We start from the raw sequence: 26,882 nt of genomic DNA, 5'->3' as shown, positions 1-26,882 counted from the left end.
GAGATGAATCTTCAGACAGAACACAAAACCAGTCTTACACATGAAATCCCAGAGGAAATCACTGTCCTGAAATAGGGGATCAAATCTCCCCCAGACACTGGAATGTACACAGAGAAGAGAAAGACTATCCAGCACTTAACAACTCTGGGAGATTGCTTATTTCACACCTGATGATTTCTAGGGCACCCTGATGAAAGTCAAGACCCTACATGCTGTTTGTTAGCTTACCCCATTGTAAGAAAAGTGAAAATCTATGGTGCACAGAGCAGCTGACGAGGTCCTATAGATTCCCAAAGAAAAGTCTGCTCATTGCAAAGAGAGCATCCTTCTACTGATCCCCCACCCCCCTCTTGCCTAATATCCCCATGGGAAAACCTTGGGGACTGAATTGTACAAACCTTTAGGAAGATTTCCATGTACTACAAATGTAGGTCTTTTTATTTTTTAATTTACAAAGAAAAGAGAAATAACTGATTCAAAACTGGGCACTGCTCTCATTTCAATACCATACCATGCTCTCCTTACGCCTGTTACTGAGCAAAATAGCTCTATGGCGGGATATAGTACCGCAACAAAGTAACACTCACACCTTCTAAATAGCTGCCTTCACTGCCTTACTGCAAGCACATAATGACCCACTGAAATCATGTTCGGAGGAGGAAGGCAACACTTTTCCTGTAATATCTGTATCATTGCTAAATACAAAACGTTCAAAGATGCATCCCAGAAGCAGGGATTGGTAGACAGTCACCCATAATTCCTGGTTGTGGACAGAAACCCATCATTTCTCCAAAGTGACTGATTACTGTGATAGCTGCTCTTAAGTCAAAAGCCAGCCATGAGCTGCATGCATTACAAACAAAATTCAGTCTTTGATCCATGTGTTTTTAATACACAACTTGGTACAAAACACACATGCTCTATGCATTTCACACTGACATGAATGCAACCGAGTCACCAAGCAAGAAGGGAAGTTTTACCCCTCCCTGGTTCATACGATGTTGATGGCCCAGCCAAATATAAGCAGGAAATCAGTTCTGCCAGAATGACATGTACAGCCCCACAGAAGCATCGTATTTCTTGGTTTAGGCATAGGACACAAGCCTGTCTTCTAAAGAAGCTAGCAATAAATAAGCGTTGGGAGGGATGGACTGATGCAGAAAAGAGAGAACCCTTTCAGATGGACTGTGGGGTGCAAATTAAGAGGTAAATTAAATGCCCTCTGTTTTCATTTATGTACTCAAGTCTCCTGAGTCTTTTTCCTCAGCATGCTTTGTACTTAAAGTGCTGTAAATACGTGTTCTTATTTGTACTGTACCTAAAGTCAGTTTAACTGGAGGTTCATTTCATTTCAACTCTTACTCAAGGTTGAGGGAAAATTCATATCCTGGTACTGGAGAATCTCGAAAGCATCCAGCTCCCCAAACCATTTCTTGAAGGTTTACTTAGGTAGATATTGCCGACACCATTTTGAGAATATGTTGACAGTATTATTTGAGAGCTAAATATGACAGAATTAAAAGAAGAAAAGCTACTCCAGTGGTAAACCGGAAGCTTTCTGGCATGTGGCAGGATCACTGGAGCACCAATTGCTTGCCCAGGAATGAAAACCACACAGTAACATTAAGAATAAAAGCAGAATATGTACCCTTCCTAAAAGGGAGATAAATCTCTTCATTGACTAAATGAGACATAAACACGTACCTTTCAGCAGCCATGCAGATTTTGCCAACATTTCTATAAGAATAGCTTTTGATGGAAAAAGTTACCTGGGTTTTTGTAGATGCTAAGCACATCCTTGAAATAATGAGGTAAGAATCTTTCTAATAAAAGCAGCACATCCTCCAACTCCTCCAGAATGCCCACAAGCAGAAAATTTTCATTAACGTTCAGCTTTGCTCTTTCAAGGGCCCACTCACCAGGCTCCCTGTATGAAATTAATGGGGGGGAAGAAGAGTTTAAACATGCATTTACTTCAGAAATTCAAGCCAAGAACACAACTAAATCAAAAAATACTCAGTGCTATACTTCTAACGGAACATAAAAAAAGCCCACCAAACCTGAGTTGCTTACTGAGCTTTTCTGCACAACATCTAGAATTGGTTTGGCATGTAGAAACACGATCACATTAAAAGGAGGTTAATCACTGCATGGAAGCGCTCCATTCTGAAGACATCTTTCGCTCAGTTGTTTATAAGCTCAAACTTGTGAACTCCTGTATTTCGACTCAGAAGTGTGACCTCTCTCACGGGAGGAATGACTTCCCTGGCTGACGAAGGGTGCTAAGGGGTGGTGGTGTCCCTGAACCACATCAGGAGAACTGCTGTGAGCAACCACTGCCTGCTGTTACCCAGTGAATACCACAGGACACTACCGGCCTCTTTCCCACCTTGTCCTTCATTTCAACTTCTGCCAAAGTCTCCATGAGCTCCCCTTTCCCTGCCATTACCCCTGACTGCCCTGCGGCTCTGCTACAGGATTCGCATTTGTTTGCTCTGACTGATACTGGTTTTGAAGATCAGTTTATGGTTATTCTAACTTTTTCCCCAGTGGGAGAAGCTGGCAGGACACCAGTACATCTTTATGCTTCTCTCGTAGTTTCATGGAAGCACAATTAGGTTTGACAAGCATATGAATCCTAAGTCCCTTAGATGAACTCATATTAATTTATGTCCTGGGAGAAGCAGTCAAGATTCATGTTGATAAAGGATATAACGCCAGTGCCCCAAACTAAAGGGCATTAGCTTTTTCCCAGGGTCCAGGTGGTATGATGAACATCTGAATCACACAGGCTACCTGAGAGGAGCTGGAGATCACACCTCTTCCCTGACTTCCATCAGGCTATTGCAAATTCTACATGATAGTGAACTTCCAACGTTTGTCAGAAGCTCTTCTGATGACATGCAGAAAAGCTTATTGCTTTACACTCCCACTAGAGCAGACTTGGAGCAGGTTTTTCATTCCCTACCACCTTCTTTGCATCAGTCCATTTTCTGGAAGAGCAGAGTGTCCTAACAAATACTACGAGCCTCCTTTGTGCAGCTTCTTATGACACTAGGAAGCAGTTGAAGGAAGTGCAAAGGCATGCCAGGAGACACATCTGTAACAAGCTACAAAACAGCACTTCAATATACTGCTCAGAAACCCCATAGAGATATGTTGTGAAAGCATTCAGACATGTCACTGTTAATGGGATTACTCACATATACAAGTTAAGTGTGCAAACATAAGCATTTGCAAATGAGGCCAAAATACATTAAGAAAAAAAAAGTGTAACGAAAATGAAGTAATGAATCTGGAATGGCATAGACACATTAAAAATGAACTAGTTCAATTACAGCAGCAGAAGGCTGCACTTTACATAGTCTTAAGAATGATTACTATTTTTTACACGGACATAGAAACCTGGAATTCCTCAGATATAGACCTGATACAAGCATCTGAGCAAAGCTAAAACATGTATTACAAAATTGCAGTGCAGGTAAAATGAGTAACAAGCACATACGGTCACTGCCATTCTCACCTTGCCAACCCAGAAAAGAAAAATCGACATAAATGCATCCAGATTTGATGAATTATTCAAGTATTAAATCAAGAAAAAAGAATAGTACTACATTTGCATTACTCTCCTTACTCTAAAATATATGCATGCTGTTACCACATACAGTGCTACATTGTACTTACACTTTTCTCTTGTACTTCAAATAACTGTTGCCTCTTTATTTTCCAACAAAATGTTGGCAATAGCTATTGCTGAACACATTGGGATACCTTGTATATATTTACCTGCATCTTGGATGCTGTCCACAGAAATACGGTATGATGTAAAATAACCTGGGGTTGGAACATTCAGGGTAGTTTTCAAGGATACATACATTAATATCCTGTGGGGGAAGAAAGGAAAAAAAATAAAAGAAAGGTTGAATACTTCATTTTCCTTTCTCTATTTTATCTCATACTTTATATAGTCATCTCAGAGTCAAAGAATTGTGCTGAAGCTATACCAAATACCTTAAAAGTCATCTACCAGTCAATTTATCGACTTCTAAATATCATTAGAAAGTTTTGGGGCAGGGGGGAAGTGATGCAAAAAACCAATTTTTTTTTTCTTGCTGCAAATAACACGATTATTATATTGAGATTACTGCATGATTCAAAGCAGGACACATGGATCAACTTTCATATTGAGTTATATTTAAAATATTCAGGACATTATTTTGAGACTCTTCTTTCTTCTAAATACACCCTGGGGGAAACCTGAAGCAGCCAGAATAAATCAAATTGAGACAACAATTATTTTTTTTAATTCTGCTTCATTCAATGACTGGAATGAGCAAATGTAAGCTGCAATTTGCACAGCTTACTCTTGATATAAAAACATACATCACTTTTGATTACAATTCTCTACATTCCTCAGATGTTCAGAATTGAGTCTATTGTGTAAAGCTTCACTGAGAAAAGGGCTTATTAGAAAGTATTTATCATTTTCTTGATTTATCGCTCATCTAATTAGGAGCTATTTATCATTTTTCAAAAACTAGGCATAGCTACTGAACCCTGAGGAACTGTATTCATTTCTAGCTTTACTCTAGTGCAATAATAAATGTACCTGCAAGTGGGATTGAATTCCACTATCCTTATCTAGTCTAACAGACCCTTACTCTGCAAGCAGACCCACTGACTCCAAAGAGACATACAGGGGGGAAAAAAAAAAAAAAGTGCAAGACAACATAAGCAAAGATGAAAGCATCTCATCTTTGCCAGACCAATCTTCACTCCTATTTAAATACATGTGCTTTTATAATGCAATAGGCTTGATACACATCAATATCAAACCAATGACTGATCAAATCCATACTTCATCAAGGAAATAAAATGCGATAGAGAACACTTCAGTGGGCAACACGTCCTCCACAAGACGGACGTGCTTGGCAGCACAGGAGGCACGGAGAGCATCCCCTGCTCTCCCAGGGCAGCATGGGGTACAGGCCTCCAGCCTCAGCATCTGCATCTGGCACCTCGGCGCAGAAAAGCTCTTCCCAGAACTTCAGCCCTCATGCCTAACTTCATTACTGTCACATTTGGGTCCGTAAGCCCTTTAAAGCACATTCCTGTTTCCTCCTCTGTCTTACACTTATGTAAATCAGATTTGATAAGCACATTAGAAGATCCTGGGCTGGGAAGTAAATCACATGGTGAGGAACCATCAAAGAAAACAACATAAAAATTGCCAACTGGGATACAAACAACCCATCTACCCTGCTCCCCCCAGTGAATTCAAGCATACTGAGAAGGGCTTGCCTTAAATACGTAGCAGAACATTTATGGTCAAGACCTGAATTTTGACATTCAAGGCTCTGAGCTGAAGCTACCCAGCCCCCCATTCTCAATGCTATGATTACTAAGAAATCTACTGGTGGCAGAGTAAGGTGGCACAGCCAATGTGTCCCTCCTACCATCCCGATAGTTGGGCTTTTTAACATGAATTAAAAATTGCAGTTCTTAAAAGGTTTATTGTGCTCTTACTATAGACACTATCAGAGACGTTTTCAGGGATACTTATTTTCAGTTTTCATAAGAACCTGCAGAGACCTGCAATGAATTCATAAATTGCTTGGATTTAAAAAAATTGGAAATACTGTCCTAGCAATACTTTAAATTATGTCCAAGCCAGCTTCCACTTGATTAATGGATTAATTAGAAGGCAGAACAACTTATGTAACATTTGAAAATCATTAGTAACACCCAACCAAGAGCTGTTCCTCCTTTCTCACTCCTATACAAAGGTGAAGGGATGTTAACTCACAACAAAGAAACTTATTATTTCTTTGCAAGAATCACAAATACAGTGAGTCAGAATAAATCCCCCAAGATAAATAAGTATCAATACCCAATCCAGAAGCGTAACAGGGACCTTCTTATCCTTCTGAAAGCAGTATTTGATTAATATGGCAGGAGAAACATCCATGCAATAAAAGCAATGTAAATTCACATGGAAAATCCTGCAGCTTTAACAAGTGAACAGATTATATTTAGTCAAAAAGAGATTTTTAGTATTTCTTTTTAGGGTAAACTGCTGTAGGATCACTGAAACAACCAGGACTCATCTAAACTATCAAGTGGCAATTCCCTTCAAATTTGATTTGTGGAAGCAATGCAAAAGGATGAGAGAGAAAAATCTTCCCCGCTCCTTGTTGACGCACTCAAGGTTTAAGATAAACACCAGGTATGCTTTCATAGGAACCTACAATTTTTTGCACACGTTTCACATTCCTGACATCAGAAGCACCAGGTTTACTCTGTGGTAAAAGCACTGCCCCTTTCCAGTCTCTGTTTACCACCACTGCTGTGATCCGCACTGTAGCCGCTGGAGGGTCCTGATGCATTTGCAGCACCTGCTTGCCTTTCCTGTTTTAATGTATTCATAATTTGTGAAATAAATCAGCAGCCACCATCCATCCCCTCAGAGAGGATTTTACTTGATGGTAATTATGCAGCTCCATGAGATGTGAAATCACAGTTTTTAACCAAGAGGTGGGCGAAAGAAAGGTCGGCCTGAGGTGTGCTAGTCATTACAAAACTTAAACACAGCTGAAGGAAGCTGCGCTTCCGTTGCTAGCAGGACTTACAGGAATTTCTGTTTTTTCTGAGCATGAAAAGCTAAGGTAAAATTTCATTATTCTAGGCAGTGTTATTCTGTTAGCCCAAGCAGCATTAATGTTACATTTCCCAGTAAGAGCATGTTTTCCCAGCAGGACACAGATCTTTCAGGGCAGAAAGGTTTTTATGCAAGACAAAAAAATTGCAAGGCAACAGATGACAGCCTTGCTCATTTAAATCACTGGAGGAGCCTTGTAAAAAAATATTACTCAAACACAGCTGAGAAAGATACAGAAAGAAAGAAATGGAGCTACTTTGATCATATCCCTCCACAATAAAGAAAGAGGAATTTTATTTTATTCCGCAGCTCCTCGCTACAATCCACACTGCTCACGTCCTGCTGGGCTTCTGTCTCTAGCAGGGCAGAGGGACGCCCAGGAACTAGCCCTGGGGCTACAAGTAACAACAGAAACGATCTTTCTTTTTAATAGTACTGTATTTTTCTATTGTTACAATTCTGGCTGAAATGGTAAATTGGTAATGCCTACTTCCTTCTTTCGTAAAATTGTCTTTCATATAAAAATTACAACGTGCCCTAATCGATTAATCTGTCAACAAGCCAGACTACTGATCTACCAGAAATATACCAAAGGTTTGTTATTAATATATATTTTTTAAAGTTAATAACAAATGAACTGTTTTATTTGCCATAGTGAGTTCATACATGTCATAAGAGGAAGTCAGCACATGATTAAAAATATTTCAAGGATATAAAATTCCTTCGGGAATTTTGATGCTATCACAAAAAGAGCAAACTTTAAAGCATTTTTTGTAGAACAATAAACAATTTACTTAATACCTTTAAGTCATTGCAAATACTGTACCATATACAAGAAGACGTGACCTTAGATTGAGACTTTGATTTTTTTTCTCCTCCTAATATAAAATCCTAAGAGTACCGGGGGAAATAACTTTTTTTGTCCAGTAGAAGGAACACCTAAATTTTTTAAAAAAAGAAATAATGCTTTGGCTTCAAAGCATTCCCTATTTCTTGAGCCTCAGTGTCTCAACCAAAAATTACAAGAAACACCAGATTCTGCCATGGATATATGACAATTCTCAGCACCCCCAACAATTTAAAATGAAGAATCGTAAACTCAAATACATACATGCCTTGCAAATATTTTTCCGTTAATAGTCCATTAATCTATGGGAAGCCATAAAAATAGCCTTTTTCTCACAATCAAAATGAAAAATACAACATGTTGCCATTCCATGCCCTGCCCTCGTGGGATACTGCAACTTCTGTGAAACCAGAAGACTCTGCTTACAGCCCAGCCACAGTGCATGCTCCTTACTTAAGTCTGAAGGTTGCAGACATGAAGTTGAGGTGTGTCATGAAGGCTACAGAGGAAGCAGCAACCTAAATAAATACCTTTCAAGTTTCCATAAAAGGAAATGAAATAAAATGATGTGGAAAACCAGTGAGTGAGCCCAGTCTACGGTGACCTCTCCTGCTTACAATGCTGTTCTTCATACGCCGCTACAGTCAGCGGTGCAGTCTAGTCCTCACCGTCGCCAGCCAAGGAAAATTCTTCTGCTCTGCTGAGAGTCCCCAGGAATCCTCTCGCGGCTTGTAAATGTTTTCTCACATACTTGCTTGGTGTTTGTAAAGAGGTCAAACTGACCATTACAACGTGAGGACAACGTTGCATCATTTGAACTAAATATAACCACGCTGAAAAAAAAAAAAATCCGCCGCTTTCTCTGACCCCAGCTAGGGAGCTCTGGGTGGCCATAGGGTGATGGGGAAGAAAATGTAAACATGACAGCTCAGAAAAGGGCTCGCGAGTGTAAATATGAAATGGAAGAAGGAAAAGCGCAACTTCCTACTTTGTAAGGCTGCAGAAAGACATTGAAAAGTCAAGGTATAGTTGGCATGGAAGTTTTCAAATATAAACATAACATGACTTAGTAAATCTTACTTAGGACCACAATTTTTTAACATATTTTTATGGAAAATAAACTATAATGCAATATATTTTTAACCCTAATCAGAGAGTTTACTTCTTCACATGATATTTAGTGTTTTCATTCAATCTCAATCAAGTACTTGCATAACTAGAGCCACACAGCAGCAAGATGACCTGTTTCTTTCAAATTCTGGAGGCATTTGGTACTTGTTCATGCCTATGCTAACGGCACTGGCAGCAGATTGCTATGGGGTGGGCAGGTGCTGGGCATCACTTCCCAAACCAGTACTGCCAACACAGCCGAAGCCAAGTGTTTCCTAGCTCATGATATTGTGGTACCAAGCCCCTCCAAGGAGGGCTGCCAGGTGGGGTGGATTATGCTGGACAGGGTGGGATGATGGTCCTCGGGAGATTGGGACAGCAGTGGCAGGCTGCGGAGCAAGCAGTGGGTACTTCCGGGAGAAGCTCCATGAGATGTCAGAGCTGATCTAGCTAGCCAAAACACATGTTTCTGTCCCCAAACGCCCCCTTGCACCAGCTGCGATGGCACCTTCACTCCTGTGCAGCTTCTGCCAGCTCAAAAAGCAATAGAAACCCTTTTCTTTCCCTCCATCGCCTTCTGGTCTTCTACCAGAAGAGTGAACAACATGAGGCTCACTCACAGAAACGTGGTGATGCCACCGCAGCACCGCCGCACTCCAGCTGTGCAGGGCACATCCCCCTTGGAGCAGCGCAGGCCACATTTAATGACTTCAGTTGCCCTGTTCTTTTCTTTTAGTCATTTTGCCACCACCGTCATTGCTGTGGGAATGACTGGGAAACAGTCACCCAAGCGCGTGGCCATTTCACCCCGGCACTGCCTGTCCCTGAATACTGCCACCGCCGCAAGAGTCACCCACGGTCCCAGCATCTTCATCTGTGGCACTGCAAAATCCACAGGTGCCAAGGACTTCTCCTGTCTTTTTAGCTACCTGGCAGACCTCGGGTAGTTACTTATGAGACAGCAGAGGTGGGCCTCACATTTCATCCTGAAGAGGAGCAACAAGGATCTTAGCTGCTGCGAAAGAGAAGACTACATCTACCAGAGGCATCCGGTGAGGCCAATCCTCCGGTGGGTCCACGCAACAGATTTAGGTCTGCCCTATGAAGACAGATGCTATGGCAGATAGAGGCCAGTGACAGGATTTTGGGGACTGGAGCACAAAACAGGGAAGTGCCTGGGACGCTCAAAGAGCTTGGGCTGTGCTCCCCAAAGATGACCTCTTCAAGATGGCTTCACCATGGCTTTCCTGCTTAAAGGCCAAGAGGTATGCTGCTTTACCTTTGATGAACACTACATTTGAAAGCTGAGCTGAGGCTTGCATTTTAAAACTAGTTTTCAGTCACAGATAATATTCCTTTCAACTCTTTCTCGCTTGGCATGTCTGTTTTTGAAGAGATACACTTCTGAATGCTTTTGTACAGCTCCTGAAAGGCTGCACAGACATTTCACACTCTTGCAGGTATTCAAGTTCCCTTCCTCCACCTATTTGTCAGGAGTTGAAATATGCTTTTTAAAAAAAAAAAAAAAAAGTCCTTGATCTCTTAAATTCCCAGAAAACCCTCATTATCATTTCTTCAACAAAATGCTCTTTGCCTTCAGCTAAATCATGTATTTGATAAAAGGCAACACCAAAAGCAACTAGAGAATGAAGAGAAAAAAAGATGCTTCTCATCATCTGTATTTCTGTAAGGCCCAGCGCACCACTAGAGAAGGAGACTGTGTAACAGCCTAGGCAGGAGAACAGAAGAATATTCTTTAAAACGTCTCAAGGACTCCTAGCAGTAGTGTGTTGGATGAGCAAAAGCACCCCATAGAGCCAGCTCATTTGATTCAAACTGCTGTCTTCCAGCCATATTATTTAAAGGTTAGTTCAAAACAGAAGCTGTCCTGTAAAACAAAGCAATGTGCTCTTATAAATGTGTTGAGGTTCCGCCCCCCCCTCCCCCCCCCTGTAATTTTTCACTTATTATCTGGAAACAGACTCTCTTGCCTTCCCCTCTTTTCCAATTCTTCAGATGCTTGCTACAACCAACACTTCTGTCAGCAAAATTAGTCAACCACTTGCTTTGACACATGGGGGTGTTTACCTACGAGCTACAAGGTCTCTCTCTTGCGGATGACTGGCTTTCACACAGGCAAACAGAAGTCCTGGGGACCGAGAGGTGGTGGCAGCATGCTGTCAGTAGCCAGGGGCTACCAAGGCCAACCTGGCATCTTGCAGAAAGCCCCCAGGGAGTCCCCGGGAAACAATGAGGACAACTGGGAGGATTGGACCCTGCTAGATTTCCCTGATTATTCGCTGGCCTATTTTTGAGAGGACTCCTATGAGAAGTTACCACATACACAGTTGTTCTGGGGAAACAACAGCCAGCTACAGGACAGAGGCAATGTTCAAGTGCCCACACTTCAGCTCTTCTCCGTATCAGCCTTTCTGTCTAGCTAGGCTACTGCAAGCCAAAAGGCTCCAAAGACATTTTGTTCCCTCTTTGAGGGCGAGCTCCCTCTCTGGCATTAGCGGTCTGGGCAGCAAGTCACACCAGTATGTTGGTTTGAAGCCAGTCAACCATGTATACAAGAAAAAAACGTATTACAAAAGTAGGGAACATAAAAGGTCTGTGCTTTGACAAAAATCTTTCTTTAAAGAAAAATGCACTTTAGAAACTTGAAAAGAACCCTAGTTCTCCAATGTTTAAATAAAATTAAAGGAAAAGAAGAATTTTTGTTCATTCTCTAGCATGGCACTCTCTCTCATGAGCAGGACTGCTACAATTTCCTCTTCTGAGTCTCCAGCTCAGAGACCCAATGGATGGAGAAGACAGGCCAGACAGCTCTCCTTCCCTCCAGGCAGGGGGAAGTCCATCAGCCATCTTCAGAAAGGGTAGAGGGAGCTGCCTGCAAGTGCTCTTAGTTGACTTGAGAAAATAAAATTAAAAGTATTCCTGGTACTTGTGATAAAACCTTGGAAAGCCTAGAAATAGGGGTTTTTTTTCAGTTTCATCTCCAGGGAATGAGTTTTCACAAATTAACATGTTTAGATTGAAACTGAACTTACCTCTGCACCCAAACCAGCATCCAAACTTAAAGGTTTGAGTAGATATGTCTGCTGTTATCTATGTGTGGTATGACTGCTGTTCTCACAGATGAAAATGCCTTTAATTGAGACAACACGTATGGTCACCTCCTCGCTGCCCCATTTTTTTGGGGTGTGCAAAGCATACCACCAAACCGCACCACTGAGCAGCAGCAATGCCGTAACTCCCCACAGCTTTCTGCTAAGCCTTCTTCACCTATGGTTACAAGGACAGCTTATAGACTTATACTAAACATTTCTATTTCACACGCTCCAGGGTGGCACAGTAATGCTGCATTTGAGAGAGGGGATGGGAAGCTTACAGAACCTTTTGCAACTATTGATGACTTGAGATCAAACCTAAGTATTAGCAGGGATAGTATAAAGAGGAATATGTACATCTTCTATTCCTCTCCTCGATACTTTTCCTGAGTAACTGCATCGGTAGGCTATACTTGCAAGTTAATGAAACGTCATTTTGTTTCATAGTATGAGATATTTTTTCTTTGATTAGAAAAGCCTGTACTGTAAGAGTACAATTATTCAAGAAAAAATTCTATTATGAAAATCTGGACAAAAAGATAAAAGTATTTTCAAATGTTAGGATATGAATATGAAGGCTGGTTCAGTTAAGTCTTCTTTTAATTGTGCTCTAAGGAGGAAACTTGACTTTTTAAAGCCAACCTAGGGTAGCCTATGGCTTGCTTACATTCAGTTTGTGCTGTCTTTACATCAGCATAATTTCCTTGATTTTTTTTTTCCTTTGAATTGACTTTCCACTTTTTTCTGGCAAAATACATGTTTTTCATTTTTTCCCCCAGACCACATAAGCAAATAGGCTGCCAAGTTTAATTCCCACTTTTTTCTTTTTGATGGACTCTTGGCTGAGCTAATTTGCCTAGCTTTTCTGCCAGCAATGTATTCAGCTCTTCTTCCTGGCATCTTAGCAAGTGAAGCTGCAGCTAACAAAACAGCGTCTTCTGCTAACAGTCTACATTTTTATTTAGTGCAGGCATAAATTATTCATTCACATACAAACTTTTGCTGGCATTAACATAGCAGAGACAATGAACTATGCCCACAATGCTATTTAGATGTGACAAACATTAAACACATTTGCAGATCCCAATAATGATGCACAACATTGAGAAAATACATAGGTGGATATATTTCTCTCTTATCTTTTCTCAGAAATGATAGTAGTAATTTGCCAAAGACCAGTTTTACCAATTAGAATGGAATCACTTCATAGTTGTAAGTAGGGACCTTCTAATTCTTTCTTTTCCATCGCTTTTGTATTTTTCACCTTCAACTGTCTTAGTATGGGAAATGTATGAAAAAAATAGAAAGAAATTATGCCAAAAAAAGGGGGAGTGCCTGCCAGCTGGAAGAAGTGTATAAGCATTAACTAACCATCCTGTTACAGAGGGCACAGATCCAGGGAAGACCAAAAATACAGACCATTATACTGCAATCAAGAATGAATCCCAGTGGCAACTAACAGCAGGGAGACAGTACATCTGTTAATTCTGTTTACTAACACCTCTTCATAAAAGAACCTGGAAAACTACTCTGCTCCGATGATGACCCTTAATAAAGTCAATTAGGGATGGCATATATTCAATTCTGCAAACGCCAAGCAGGAAATACCCTCCACCTCAAGGGTTTCTCAGCCCTCCCTAATGCAGCACTGCTGGACCCTAGCCAACAGATGCCTGTGAGAAAAGCAGCGAGTCAACAGACACATCCAACAATTTACGCTTACCAAAGGTAGTTCTGGAGCACAGATAAAGTCATTCTTTGACAGATGACAGCCTCAGCCTGGAGCTGACTACAGGGCTGAAGTCAGCAGGCTGGAAGTGGACAGGGATGCAGCGGGCGGGCAAGGGTCCTCCTGGCAGGGTGGTCTTGCCATACCTGGCGATGCAGCGCAGCCCTGGCTGCTGCCTGTCCTGGCAAGAAAGGCTACTACAGAAGAGCCAGGGCGTTGAGAAACATTTTAGTCCATCCTTTGCTAAGAGAGAGAACCAAGTTTATCTAAACTAGGGTTGCCATTTGTCCAATGTGTTGATAAAAATGTTCATATCCGCCCTAATTTCTATCAGTGCTTTACTGCTCCTATGGTCAGAAAACCTTTACTAGTACCCAATACAAAAACACCTTAATGTAATTTAGGGAAACTCCTTTTGTCTTAATATTGATGAACACAAGGAATAAATGCACGACATCTACTTCGTAGCACAATTTTACTCATCTGAAGATTTACATTTCTCTACAGTATTTCCTTTTTAAGACTGTCTTCTGGACTCTCTTCCATTTCTTAGAAGTCCTAAAACAGACCACTTTTTAACTTAGGCTTTTTCAGCTCCAAGTAAAGCAGAAAAGACCCTGCTGATGCCTTATGTAAGTCCTCATCTGAACAAGAGAATTATTAAGGAATAATTTCATGTCTCTGGCTCCTGGAACCCAGCATCTTCTGTTTGACTTGAAATGCTGGATCCCAGAAACCATTTGTGCTACACATTTTTTAAAAAACAAATTGGAGAAGATACAAAGGAAATCATTGTATAAACTGCAGATTATCACCTCTCTAATACACCACTGTGTTAATGTCAAAAGCCTTGCTGGCCAGCCAAGCACACTATAAGACTAAGACTCAGCATGTCCTGGATTGAGAGCAAGTCCTGCTCACAACTGAGGAGAGATACCCATTACAGATTGCTCAGAATGAAAAATCATGTCATGAAAAATACCACAGGAGATCTGGGATACTTTCACAAACAGAAAAGGGCCTTCTAGGGAGGGCATAAGTCAGGGAAAAAAAACAGTCTCGAACTGAAGTGACAGTCAAAGATGCTTTAGAAGAAATGGATAAAATGAACAGAAGGTTGCCAGAACCAGCTAGTATTAGACGACGCTATAATGAAGGACACAACCAGCAAGGGGAAGAATCAACGTCAGCAAAGAAAGCTGTGCCTCTCTAACTTCCAACAGGTCTTTGATTCAGTCAGTAAAGATGTGATAAATGCAGTCCTGCATTCCTAAATTCTGAAAAGGGGGGGGGTGGCAGGGGTGGGGAATAGAGGAGAGTCTGATAAAGGACAGGAAGCTAAGGACAGGAATAAAATGGCTATTTTTCTTAGTGAAACGAGACACTGAGTAGGGCTGCACAGCATCTGTGCTGAGACATCCCTTGTGCATAACAAAGAAGGGTTAAGAGTGAAGTAGCAAATCTTCCAGGGAATATTAATGAGAGCAGATCAGAAATCTGACCTCAAGGAGGGTTCAAGGACCCTATAATGCTGATTAGGCAATAAAATGCTGGAAGAAATTCAGTGCTGGTAAATGCATAGGTCCTTGCAACAGGATACTCAGGATGACAAAGGTGTAACTGGGTTTAAAAAAACAAAACAAAACAAAACAAACCCAGAAGAATAATTTAAAAAAAGGAAAGAGATATATTCATAGAAGGAAGGTCTATCAAGGACTATTAAACACAGATATGGAAACAATGTCTGGCTCAGGAAATTGGTAAGCTGAAGAACATCAGAAGCTGGGAGAACACTGGAGGGGAAGCAACCCTTTAGCCTCTCCCCAGCTTGCACTGTCTTCCCCAGCTGGGCTGGACGGTGCTCATGTCTCAAGAAAGGCTTAATGCAGAAAGTTAACAACTTTACATATGACACAATGTCATTTGCACAGATGTCAGGGGATTGAAATGTTTCAAAATATTGCTTCGTTGCTACAACAGAGGAAAGCCTATTTTAATAATGAGACATTTCTGTAGTTCACATTTTTCTCACATCTTCTTTCCCAGGTCAAATGTTCTCATTCCTTCAAAGCTTGACTGCATGCACAGAAATTATGCTCAGCAGATTCTAGCCCAAACCTCAAACACACATATACTAACAGCAACACATTTAAGTTCTATGAATGCCACAACATCTTGAAGCTAGCATTACACTGTTTTTAGCAGAGGTCCACAAAAAATAGTTTTAACAATACAAATGTTTAAAAGAGACATATTAAAACAAATATCAGAGGTCTGTATGTTAAAGATGTTATCAGAGAGAAGCAATCCATGAGCCAAAAGGAAGTTAATTTCATTGGCAATGAGCATTAAATATTATTGCTTTCATACATCCCATCAAGACAGGCAAACCAAACAAGAGGGGTCATTCCATTTGCATATGTTTTTACAGAACTTCAGGTGACAAGAGTTAGGGAGGAAAATGTTTACCTTCTTCAATATAAATCTTCAAAATAAAAGATTATATACATGGAGAAGGGAAGATATGCCACTATAAATCTAAAAAAATTATTGCAGGCTTCAGTAAAGCAGTATTTCTTTCAATTATTAAGCTTCTCTCATCTGTAGATGTAACAAAATTTTCACTAAAGAAAACAAACACTGGCTAGCTGATGCATCTTAAAAGTTTTATTTCAACATACTGCTCAGTTATAGCTTGGACTATCTGCTGTCGTGAATTCCAGTGATACAATTCCCTTTCACTGACGCTAAAGGGAAAGGGACTGTATCCAACAGCTTGTGATGTGCACCTGAAATAATACAGTCACATCAAGTACACTGCCTAGCAAAAAAGAAAAATAAACCTGCTGCTGACCTCTCCAGTAAAAAAAGAGAAAATATATGATGATCATCATACAGTACAGGTTATAAATTTCTTCCGTCTTGCCCATTTTTTTTAAGTTAGATGATAAATCTTAAAAGCACAGTACTGACTTTTAAGAAAAAATAAGCGGCTTCCTCATAGCAGCAAGGTCTAAACATCTTTTATGTCCCCTTGCAACCACATTTGTGGTGGCACTTTACCACCAGCCTCTTGAATGGTGAGAAAAGAGCTAGAAGTGCGAGTTGTGCGTTAATTCTGCTTTCTTATCAGCCTTCTGCCCAGCATCGACAGACTTTGAATATCTTCCTTCATCTCTCAGGGCTGAAATGAAAAAGAAGCCACAAAGCAGAGAAGAAAACCACACTGCTCTTGCATGTGGCTTCCCTGCTGCTGCAACTGGGGATGGTTTCTGCTCTGCTGCCCCTATCTAATTTCCCTAGTTACAATCTTCCCCCTGCTGAACAGCTCGAATGTTTTTCTGGAAAATTACTAATACTTTGCATCATGTGTAGCACTGCCATTCTGAATAGCAGCCACAAAATGGAACAAACATATTGATTTCAGTTTGACAAGACTATCACTGTATTGACAACTCCAAGTATTTAAAAACTCCTAAAAATTACAAAGTTCAGAGGCATAATGAATGTTCCTATTTGCCTCTTTTTCTATTTTTTTGAACCTTGAGTCATCTGCTGAAGTTCTTTTCTACAACTATGAAAAACAAAACCACACCTCCCTCCCCACACAGAAACCCAGAATCTCTCGATCCCCTCATCTCAGGTGCTACGGCTTCAAAAAGCACAGCGAATACCAAGATCAATTATAAAATCACGGAGGTTAATAACTCTGCTAGAAGCGGGGGAAAAGTGTAAAATCTTTTTTTCCTCTCTGTTTATCAAAGATATCATCTCTTTGGAACACATTTTGAAGAAATTTTGTTTTATTTTTTTCCTTCAACCATTGATGAGCAATTTAGTTTTGTTTTTTCCTTTTAAAGAGAACAGAAAATTAATTTCTAAACACCACCCCCCCCCCCCCCATTTAGCAATCCATATTCACCATGGAAAGTTTCCTATTTGCCACCAGTTAGTGGATTTTTCCCCAAGAAAAAGGAAATTACTCTTGACAAGCTCAGTTATGAATAGTGGCTGGCTTTGCTTGGATCAGAGTTCATAGGAAAAAGTTGTGTTCAAGGTAACCTGACTAGAATGTGTTTCAATAATTCACTGAGCAGTAGGCAGCTTTGCTGAAACAATGGTAGTCCATTTTCCAGAGTCTTGTAACAACAAATAATAAGCTGAACACCCTTTGTTGAGTGCTTTTGGTAGGGTTTTTTGTTTGTTTTTATGTATAGCAACTATTGATATACGAGCTTTGAAAATACTAGTCGACAACATCAAAAAGAAAAGAATGCTTAGAATAAAAATCAGAAGTGAACGCTGCTTTTACTTCAAGGGAGAATTTCCCTACCTTGAAACAGTTCATGGACCACATATTTTCTCAACGGACATAGAAGGTCTACTGCCTATTCTGAAAGATGGAATTACCTTTTCATTCAAGATCAGGCCTCCCTGCCCCCACGATAGCTCACTACCATGCAACATTATCAACCAACTAGTGAAGGATGTGTGTATTTTCGAACAAGGCTATTTGACTTTAAGTAGTCATCTCCAGAAAAAAACCCCAAGCATTTGAAACAGTTGACACCTGTCTCTTGTTTTTTCTCATTTCTTTCTTCAAAAAAGGTAGAATTCTAAGACAGACCAAAAAATGAGTTCCTGGCAGCAATACCCTTCTTTACTTGACTGACCATAAGGAAACAATGGCCAAAAGCCCCAAACCTCACTCAATGTCAACAAACAGGTTTGCAGCTTGTCACAGCGTGTTCCCTCAGGTTTTCTTCTGGCAACACCATCTGACCAAGTTATGAACAACTGCTTTTATTTTCTCTTTTGAATTCAGGTAAAATCCACCACAAAAAGGCTGAAGGAATCAGGGTGTGCATAGCTTTCTGAAGGACTCTCAGTGACCATCAGTATCCTTCAGATGCCTGGGTTTATTTCCATCGGATTTCCATTTCATTAAGGTGCCAAGATGCCTTAGAGCATGTGGTTTGAATCAGTCCTCATATCAGGGCACAGAAGCCATTAGTCTTCCCAAAGCTACTGCACGAAGCAACAGAACTTGCCAACTGCTCTTCTGATTGCAATTGCTTATCTGTCTGGCAAAGAAGCCACTCTGTCTCCTCATTGTCTGAAGTCCCTGATCCTTTCATATCCCTCTGGGAAAAAAAATGAGAAAGGAGGACACTTAATATGAGTATGGAGCCTCCATACTAAAAAGTTAATTTAACTGAAGTTAAATGTGTTGTGTATTAGTAAATACACATAAATAAATGTATTAGTGTGCTGATAACCTCATGACAAAACTTACACTCTTGGAAAAAATAAAATCTCTAAGAAAAGATCAAAACCAAAACCATCTGCAGCAATATCCTTTATGCCAAGATGGAACATCTGAATTCTGGAATATCTGACACCTGAAGAACAGTCCTGTGGGAAAGCACACCAGCCACTTGCCAGGCAGGGCCAGGCAACCGGGAAGAACAACCCAATCCAGTTGCCAACAAAAACCTGTGGCGTTTGGTTGTTGTTTTGTAGAAACACAAATGCATATTTCTACTTCACAGGGGCATACTGAAGCAAACAGAGCAAGACTACACAGCCAACACCTGTTTTTCGGGAAGACTATCCCCCGGTTCAGATTTGTTCTTTCTGTGATGAGACAGAAACAAAAACTAAATTAGCACCTCTGTGCTTCATCTTCGCTATTGTGAAATAAAGGAAAGGTTCTTTCCTTCATTTGCATGTGTTTAGTGGGTCAAGAATTATAGTCACTTCTATTTTTAAATGAAAAGAAAAAAGAGACACTACTCAACATGCAATGCGTTGTATTCACAATATTGTGAATGCAAGACCCTCAGAATTTAAATATCTTTCATTACCTTGACTTACTACTAACACTACATAGTCTTCGTTCGACAAAAGGAGGACGCCGATACTTGACGCTGCAGAGAAACTGATGCATGTCCTTCTCCACTCATGAGAGACACAGAGCGAGCCGATCGCTGCGGTGCACAGGGAGGTGTGTCTTGCACAGGGAAGCGCTCCCTGTCTTGACAGCTTCCAGTGTGATGCTCAGGGTAAAGGCTGCGTGCTCTAAAATAGGAAGCGTTGCTCTGGGAGGACAAGTGAGTCTGAACAGCGGCCACCGATGCCCTCAAATCTCACATAAGATTTTTATTGTTGAATCAGACATTCCTGCTGTGATTGTTGACATTAATCCTTTTAATACCAGTAGCCGTTCTTCCCCCCCGCCCCGCTTTCCTCCATTTAACTAGAAAGACCTGAACCAATAGCAACACCATCCCAGAAAACATTGTGATCCCTGCACTGAGGACTTAGATTTGAGACTTCCCTTCCCATTCCCACCAGCAGCTCCTCCTCTTCTCTCCTCCACCCAGCCCTCCAGCTCCTTCTTGTTCTTTTTGGTCCTAAGTTCACATGATATCTCGATTTGAAAGATTATATTGTCAGACTAAGCAGGGCTGGCATCTTTTCCGTGGTGCTCCAAGCTGTTCTTTTTGAGAAGTCAAACCTTAAAGCCGTGGTCTGACACTGTCCAAAGAGACGGTACTGGATAGAGGTTTCCCCAGTAGAAGGTCTATTGGTCACAGGCACTAGTATTTTCATTTACCCTGGGCAGACAACAACATATCAGCTTCAGCACCTGAAAAACCTTGGCAGTGACTTTTCAGCACCAGTACCTGCTGAGGGTGCGCGCAGAGGCAGCTGAGACACTGTGCAGATGCTGGGAAAGGCAGTGAGGCAAGAAGCTGTGCAGGCTCGGCAGGCTCTGCCCGGTGGGCTGGCTGGGAAGCGCTTCCCACCCCCGAGTGCGGACATGCACCTCAACTGTGTCCCAAGAGACATTCAGGCACCCTGTGTGTGCCCCAGCTCCAGGGACGTGAGCCTGGGTGCTGACCAGAAAGGAGCACCCTGTGCTCCAACAGGCCCCGGGGTCCGTGTGAGCTGGCACCAGGACCAGGCACAGGATTTCACTTTGCAGCCTAGAATAAACCCTAGAGACTTCAGAAGATCTACAGGAAACAGGATAACCTAAGCCTTGAGTATGTCTGGGCACTGAATGTCCCTTTTTTTGTGCAACATGCCGCCTCTCCGCTTGCATGTGGTTTTAACATAAACTACTTCAGAGTCTTAAAAATACAGAATTCACAAGTGTGACCCAGTCATTCTGCAGCTGACAGAAGAGTCCATGCCACCACCAAAAATTACACGATAGGATAATATTTTGTTGACAACAGACACCTAAAGCCCAGGATAAACTTGGATGTTTTTACGAAAACATGGCTATCCCTCACTGCATGAGCCATGCACCACAGCCAGGCGGTTCTTTGAACCCCACCACCCTGAATTCTCCCTGCCATCCACCACCTGAGAGCTTCAGCTTTGCTTTAGCAAATAAGTTTTAGAGATCAGGATTTCGGTTTATTTCACTTCACTGGCAGTGCTGACAGCCAGAAAACTTATGTACAAACCGCAAAAAGGAAAGAGGAAGGAAAGTGACAGACAAGAAATAAAACAGGCTAATAAATTCAGTTTTATTCTCACGAGTTGTCAGTTCCTGCAGGTTTTGACACTGATAGAGTGAAGTGAGTATCTGACTGCTTGAAATTACATTATGATGCCACAGCCTGAACATATTCAATATATTGGCAGTAAGGGGAGGGCTGCCTCTCTCTGCCCTTCCTCTGTCAGGAAGACTAAAAGGTTCTGCAGTTTCCTTCCCCACCACACTACCAAGAAAACAGTTTTCACTGAAGGTGATTAGAACATAAAGCAACCAGGAAAAGAAAAGAGGTCTACTCCTAGCAAGGAGTGTAGTTAGGAGGGTTTTCTAGGGCAGGCTACCATGATTTCATTAGACAAGACTTCAAAACATTTTTTAATTAAACATGAAAACAATACCAAACATTTCGAAACATCAGACTTCTAAACACACACACACATATATATATGATTACATCATATTTTTAAAACATACTATTTGCTGGTCAATGCCCCATCTCTGTTATTTAGGCCACGTATAAAATGTCACTTTAAAAATATTTATTCTAAAATTTATACTAACAGAAATGGAAATTGGAGGCATTCTTTTCTTCTGTATGATAAAACACTGTAGTTCTAAAAATCATTCTATTCCAGCTTTAGACAAACAAAACATCAATCAATAATTAGTTTTACCTGATGACCACTAAAGACTACTCTCCAGCCTCACAACACACAAAATGTTGGACTATGCACTGAAGATAACATTCACATCACACACAGATTCTCTTGTTTCCATTCACCTGCAATGCTTCCTTGCCAGCTAATTATCCTTAAGTCATCACTTACTGGGAACCATTTAAGTATTGTCTCCTTAGATGTGCCTTCCTGTTGCTTTCACACTAACAAAATACATGAGAACTAAAAACAAGAATACTCAAATCGAGACTTACAAAAATTATCAAAACACCTGAAACTCATCCATACTGAAACTACTGTACATCAAAAAGAGAATTCTACCTTCTGGAAAGCGTGCACTGAAAAAAAAATGTTCAAACCCTCTATCTTCAGGATTTTCCCATCTTTGGTTTTGGTACTGTTACTATTAGCAGTGCATAATGTAAAGCTGCGGTTACATTTCATATTTTAAATGTATTCGTATCTTAGCTTTTTAACATAAATGTGAGAATAGTCATGACAGTGTTAATAATTAAGAGCTTCAGTGCGACTTTGGAAATTACAAAAATTCTTTTGATCAGCAGAGCTGGAAGACAACAAAACCTTAGCCACTATGGCATAAACCCAAGAACTCTCAATTGCTTTAAAGTCAAGATACAACACATTCAACTGGAGATGTCTATAATGGTGTTCTGGTTTAGCCCAGTCGGCAACCAAGCACGACACAGCTGCTTGCTCACCCTGCCCCTGGTGGGATTCAGGAGAGAATCTGAAGAGCAAAAGTAAGAAAACTCGTGGGTTGAGATAATAATGGTTTAATAACTGAAATAAAATAATAAAATAATAATAATACTACTATTGTTTCCTACAACGATGTCCAGCAAGGACTTCCACAACTTAATTACATGTTGTCCGAACCATCACATCTTTCTGCTCTTTCCTGGATCTGGCAACTGCCCATTCCAGTTGGAATCTTCTAGGTTTTGCACTGAAACAGCCCACAAGCAATCATCCTTGATGCAACTTTTCCATGCCTCATGCAAATTTGCCTTCTCATATCCTTTCCTTTCTTTCCTTCTTCCTCATCTGAAGAGTCCTAGTCTACTTAGTCATTCCTCATATGGATATTATTCCATCCTTTCATCATTGCTCCTACCCATTTCTGAGTATTTTCCAGTTCTTCCAAACTCATTTTGGGAATGGGAGGTCACAAATGTCAAATGAAGGAAGTCAAATGCAGCCATACAACAGATTTATACACAATGAGATTCTCTGTTTTGTTTGCTATTGCTTTTCATTTGCCTCTTTTTGACTGCTACTGAGAACCAAGCTGATGCTATGGTAGAACCATCCACCACACACACAAGATCTCATTCCTGACTGGTAACAATCTGCTGAGAACCCATTGTTTTCTATGTGAAATAAGGATTATACTCCCCCAAACTGCTTTCCTGACTTTGCCAAAGGCAAGGCTGCCTTTTATCCCTGGGCTACATAAGAATGCTCCTTTCTGTTCTTGTTTCAACCTCCAAGAACACATCTCCTGAAAATATAACATGGACATACCCTCTTCTCTTACACAGTTTATATGGCCTTAGAAGGCCAGCATCAATATATTAAGACTCTTTGTTCTGCATTTGGGATTTTCCACTCTGAAAACAACAGCTTCCTATAGAGAAGCTGGAGAAAACTAGTTCCCCAGGCTACCACAACACATAAAACCCAAAAAAGAACACAAAAGAGAACATCAAGAGCTATCCTGTTATTCATGCTCAGAAAGGCACAAATAACAAGCTTGGCAAAATAGCCATAAAAATGTTCGTTATTCTCCACTTAATTAATACAGCTAGGTCCTTAAATAAAAAGAACATAAATTACTATATATAGAAAAGTCTTAAATACCATATACTGCTTATTGGTGGCGCTAAGACCCTGTAATAACATTAAATTTAAATAAGATTGTGGGTACTTAGTGCTTGGGACTTTTCTGCTACTTGGCTTCTGGTTTCTTGTGTAGTTTCTTAACATTTGCAACAGAGAAATTTTCAGATCAGTACAACACTGCATGCAAAAGTACCTCATGTTTTTACATTCTGAAGCAAAATATTGTGCTTATCCTGTATCCCGCCTCCATGAAAAGGAATGCAATACAGAATGGTATCATTAAAATAAAAGCACGGTATTAATAAAATCCAGATCTTTTTATCTTTGCTATTAATGTAAGTATGTATTATGAATTAGATAACAGGTTTTAGTGCTGCAATCTTAGCCAATGGTATATCGCTTATTTACTATGTGCAATTGACTCAGACTAGTAAATGAGAACAGATTAGGAAGGCACATTTTCTTGGTCTTGTATAATTGCATAATGCTGCAATGTTTGGAATGCAAACTCTGCAGGGGAACATTAAAAAATATTAGTTTGTAAATTAAAGCCACTGAAAAGTCAATGTCAGCCGTGAAAACATTTCCTTTAATATTACGTTTTATAAGTTGTTTAATCAGTCCCTCCTCCAGCTGAGGTCTGAATTATCATTAACCTCGTGGCTCAATAAATTATTAATACAAAATGGGAGAATCTAAGGGAAACACGGTGCTTTAGAGCATACACAGCAGATGAAGAGTTACAAAAACGGGCGACAAATTTTGCCGTGAAGAGTTAATGCAGCAAAAGGGAACAGCTGGAGACTATTAAAAGCACTCATTAGAGGGAAGAAGCAGCAAACTGTTCTAATTGGGTCAGCAGACAGGTGGCTGGCTGCTCTTCAGCAGTGCCCTCCCGGCAGCCCAGTCCCAGCCGGAGAGATTGATGCTACTGTGTGATCCCCAAACCACATCTACAGCTGCAAAGCTGCGCTGAAGCTCAGGACACGCGGTGTTGGGGGATGTCCAATGACCAATTCAAACCATCCCAGCACCGAAATATAATGCAAGGAGCAAAAGGACTGCTGTATGTATGGGGGTAAGGTAGGGAGAACACTGAGGGTGCATAAAGTGTTTAGTCTCCTAGCTACAGCTCAGAACCCAGTAACCAAAAAATGTACTTTTTTTTATTTATATCTTTAACTCCCTAATATCTGGTATGCACTGCACAGACATAAGCAAATCATTTTAACCTCTGCATGCCTCAGATTTCCAATCTAAACAATGTTAACCAAGTTCACCAGGCCCTCACCAAAAGTTCCAAAGTTCAGTCAACGGCCAGGTGTAGCCCCTTGTGAGGTCCTCAGCAGAAAAATCCTGTACAGAAATGAACCCTCCACTCCCCCCTCCACCAAACCTGCAGGTAGGCAACTCTCCTACTCCCTTTTTTAATACAGCAGCACATGCATGAGAGTGACAGTCGGGAGGGGGAGGCGTGGGCTCCGTACCATGGTCTCTCCTTTGGAGGCCACGTCCCTGGGCAGGCTGAACAGCTTCAAGAAATGTAACTAAAGTCATGAAGGAGAAAGTTCGATGTGTTACTACTGCTGAAAATTCACAATACGTGGTTAAATATTTTTATTACCCAGATAAAAGCAGCTAAGACAGCTAGCTGCCATCAGAAAACCAATGCAATTGGTGAAAAAATACTTTTCTTTGTAGATAGAAATTTGGGGATATAAGTAATAAAATTGGTTAAGCGTATTTAGTGAAAATTCTCATGTTAGTGAAAAACAAGATAGTCATAAGAGGAAATTCTCAAAATTCAGGAATAAAAAAAATTGTTCTACGGAGTTTAACAGTTCAGCTTTTTCTATAATTTTGTTTAAACCTTCTGAAATAACCTAAATAACATTGGTTTAAATATTTAGCGAGAAAAGCCAATCTTTGCCACAGGAGAGGTCCCTGTTATTGTAAGAAACTTGACTTCAAAGTTCCCTGACATCCTTTGAGTTTTACTTCCCTCCTTTGCAGTAATCCTAACACACTTTTTACAAATATTTTAACATTTAATTTAAAAGACAAAAAGACAGATGGTCCTTTATGGGATTACTTGCATGAATAATCTTTAGCATAACTGAGGCTGAATATTGTTAGAATATTTTTATTTTTAGCTGAGAAAAGCACATTTATTTTCAGAGATTAAGTTGAAAGGCTATGCTGAGCCTGACAGAGCTGCACTGCAAACTTAACCACTAATTATAGTGAAAATCTGAAATGTCTTACAGGTAGGTGACAAGTTCTTAATTTACTGAACGATTTTTTTTTTTTTTTTTTTTTTTTTTAAACACAAAACCTCTCTCTTCTGGCAAACTAGGTTGAAGATGTTAAGATCTTGTACTTGAGTAAGTTAGGAACCGTGTTACTCGTGAGCCTAGAGACCAGAATTGCATATAACCAGATTTCCTGCAATTCAGCCAACAATACGCGGCCCACGCCACTTCACACGCTCATTCAGCCCTAGCAGTCTTAGATCAAAGTTGTAGCAAGTATTAAGGAAAGATGAAAAACCCATACATGCCTTTTATATTTGATGTCTCATGCTGCAGTTGTAATAAATACTAGGTAATTTACTAACAAACCTTCTGGAAAGGACAGTTTTTAATACAAAGCTTTCAAATATTTATGGTAGTCCCACTCTTTATCAGGAGTGCTTCCTACCTTCTGCACTCTCAGGCCTACATCATCTGGTGCGTATTTTTCTTTTGCTTGGTACCAGCAGCACTCGCAGCTGCACTGATAAGGGGTTACTTGCTTTACTGAAGCGTATTTACTCTAAGAACTCTAGTTCAACCTGAAACACATTCACTACAACAGATTTAAATTAACTTTTGTGTATTTATCTCATCTTACAGGACCATAAGGTAGGGCGACTCTTGCATGAGTGTGCTTGAGACTCGACCTGAGGTGCTCACCACCGTTTCGGACCGTTACCTCTGGCACATTCTACACTAACGCGTTGCCACTATTTATTTTGAGGAAACTTGGCAGTGATCTCTGTAGGTCAGTGACAGCAACCCACTCCGGCAGAGAAAGCGCCAGGTCGGGGCAAGGAGCTGGCTGATCTGGGTAGAAAGTCTCACATTGCAGCAGCTGCCTCTGCCATATCTGACTTGCGAATAAAGGGCTTGTTTTCTATCCTGGCTTTCAATTAAATTTTGGTAAACACAGACATTTACCGAAACATTTAAAACAATTTATCTGACTCCTGAATGAATGGTTGTTTTCTCTGGAACAGAGTCGAAGCCTGAAACTCTATTCAGAGAAAATTTCAAATGATCAGCAAACGGTGGAAATTTCTGTCTCTGTTTCTGATCTTTGCAATGTCAGCAG

General features: G+C 40.6%; 1 protein-coding gene across 1 annotated transcript in view; it reads right to left on the bottom strand.

Annotated features, from left to right (window-relative positions):
* Positions 1–26,882, bottom strand: part of UST (uronyl 2-sulfotransferase) — a 168,283-nt gene that overhangs the window by 29,230 nt on the left and 112,171 nt on the right. The window contains exons 6-7 of the mRNA XM_075708146.1: positions 3,787–3,884; positions 1,770–1,927 (exon numbers count right to left, since the gene is read on the bottom strand). Of these exons, the coding sequence (XP_075564261.1) occupies positions 1,770–1,927; positions 3,787–3,884 (256 nt within the window). The remainder of the gene's footprint in view (positions 1–1,769; positions 1,928–3,786; positions 3,885–26,882) is intronic.

This window comes from Pelecanus crispus, chromosome 3, assembly GCF_030463565.1.
Source record: "Pelecanus crispus isolate bPelCri1 chromosome 3, bPelCri1.pri, whole genome shotgun sequence".
Taxonomy (NCBI): domain Eukaryota; kingdom Metazoa; phylum Chordata; class Aves; order Pelecaniformes; family Pelecanidae; genus Pelecanus; species Pelecanus crispus.
The sequence above is the reverse complement of the archived record's forward strand: the minus strand, read 5'-3'. Positions and strand labels throughout refer to the sequence as shown.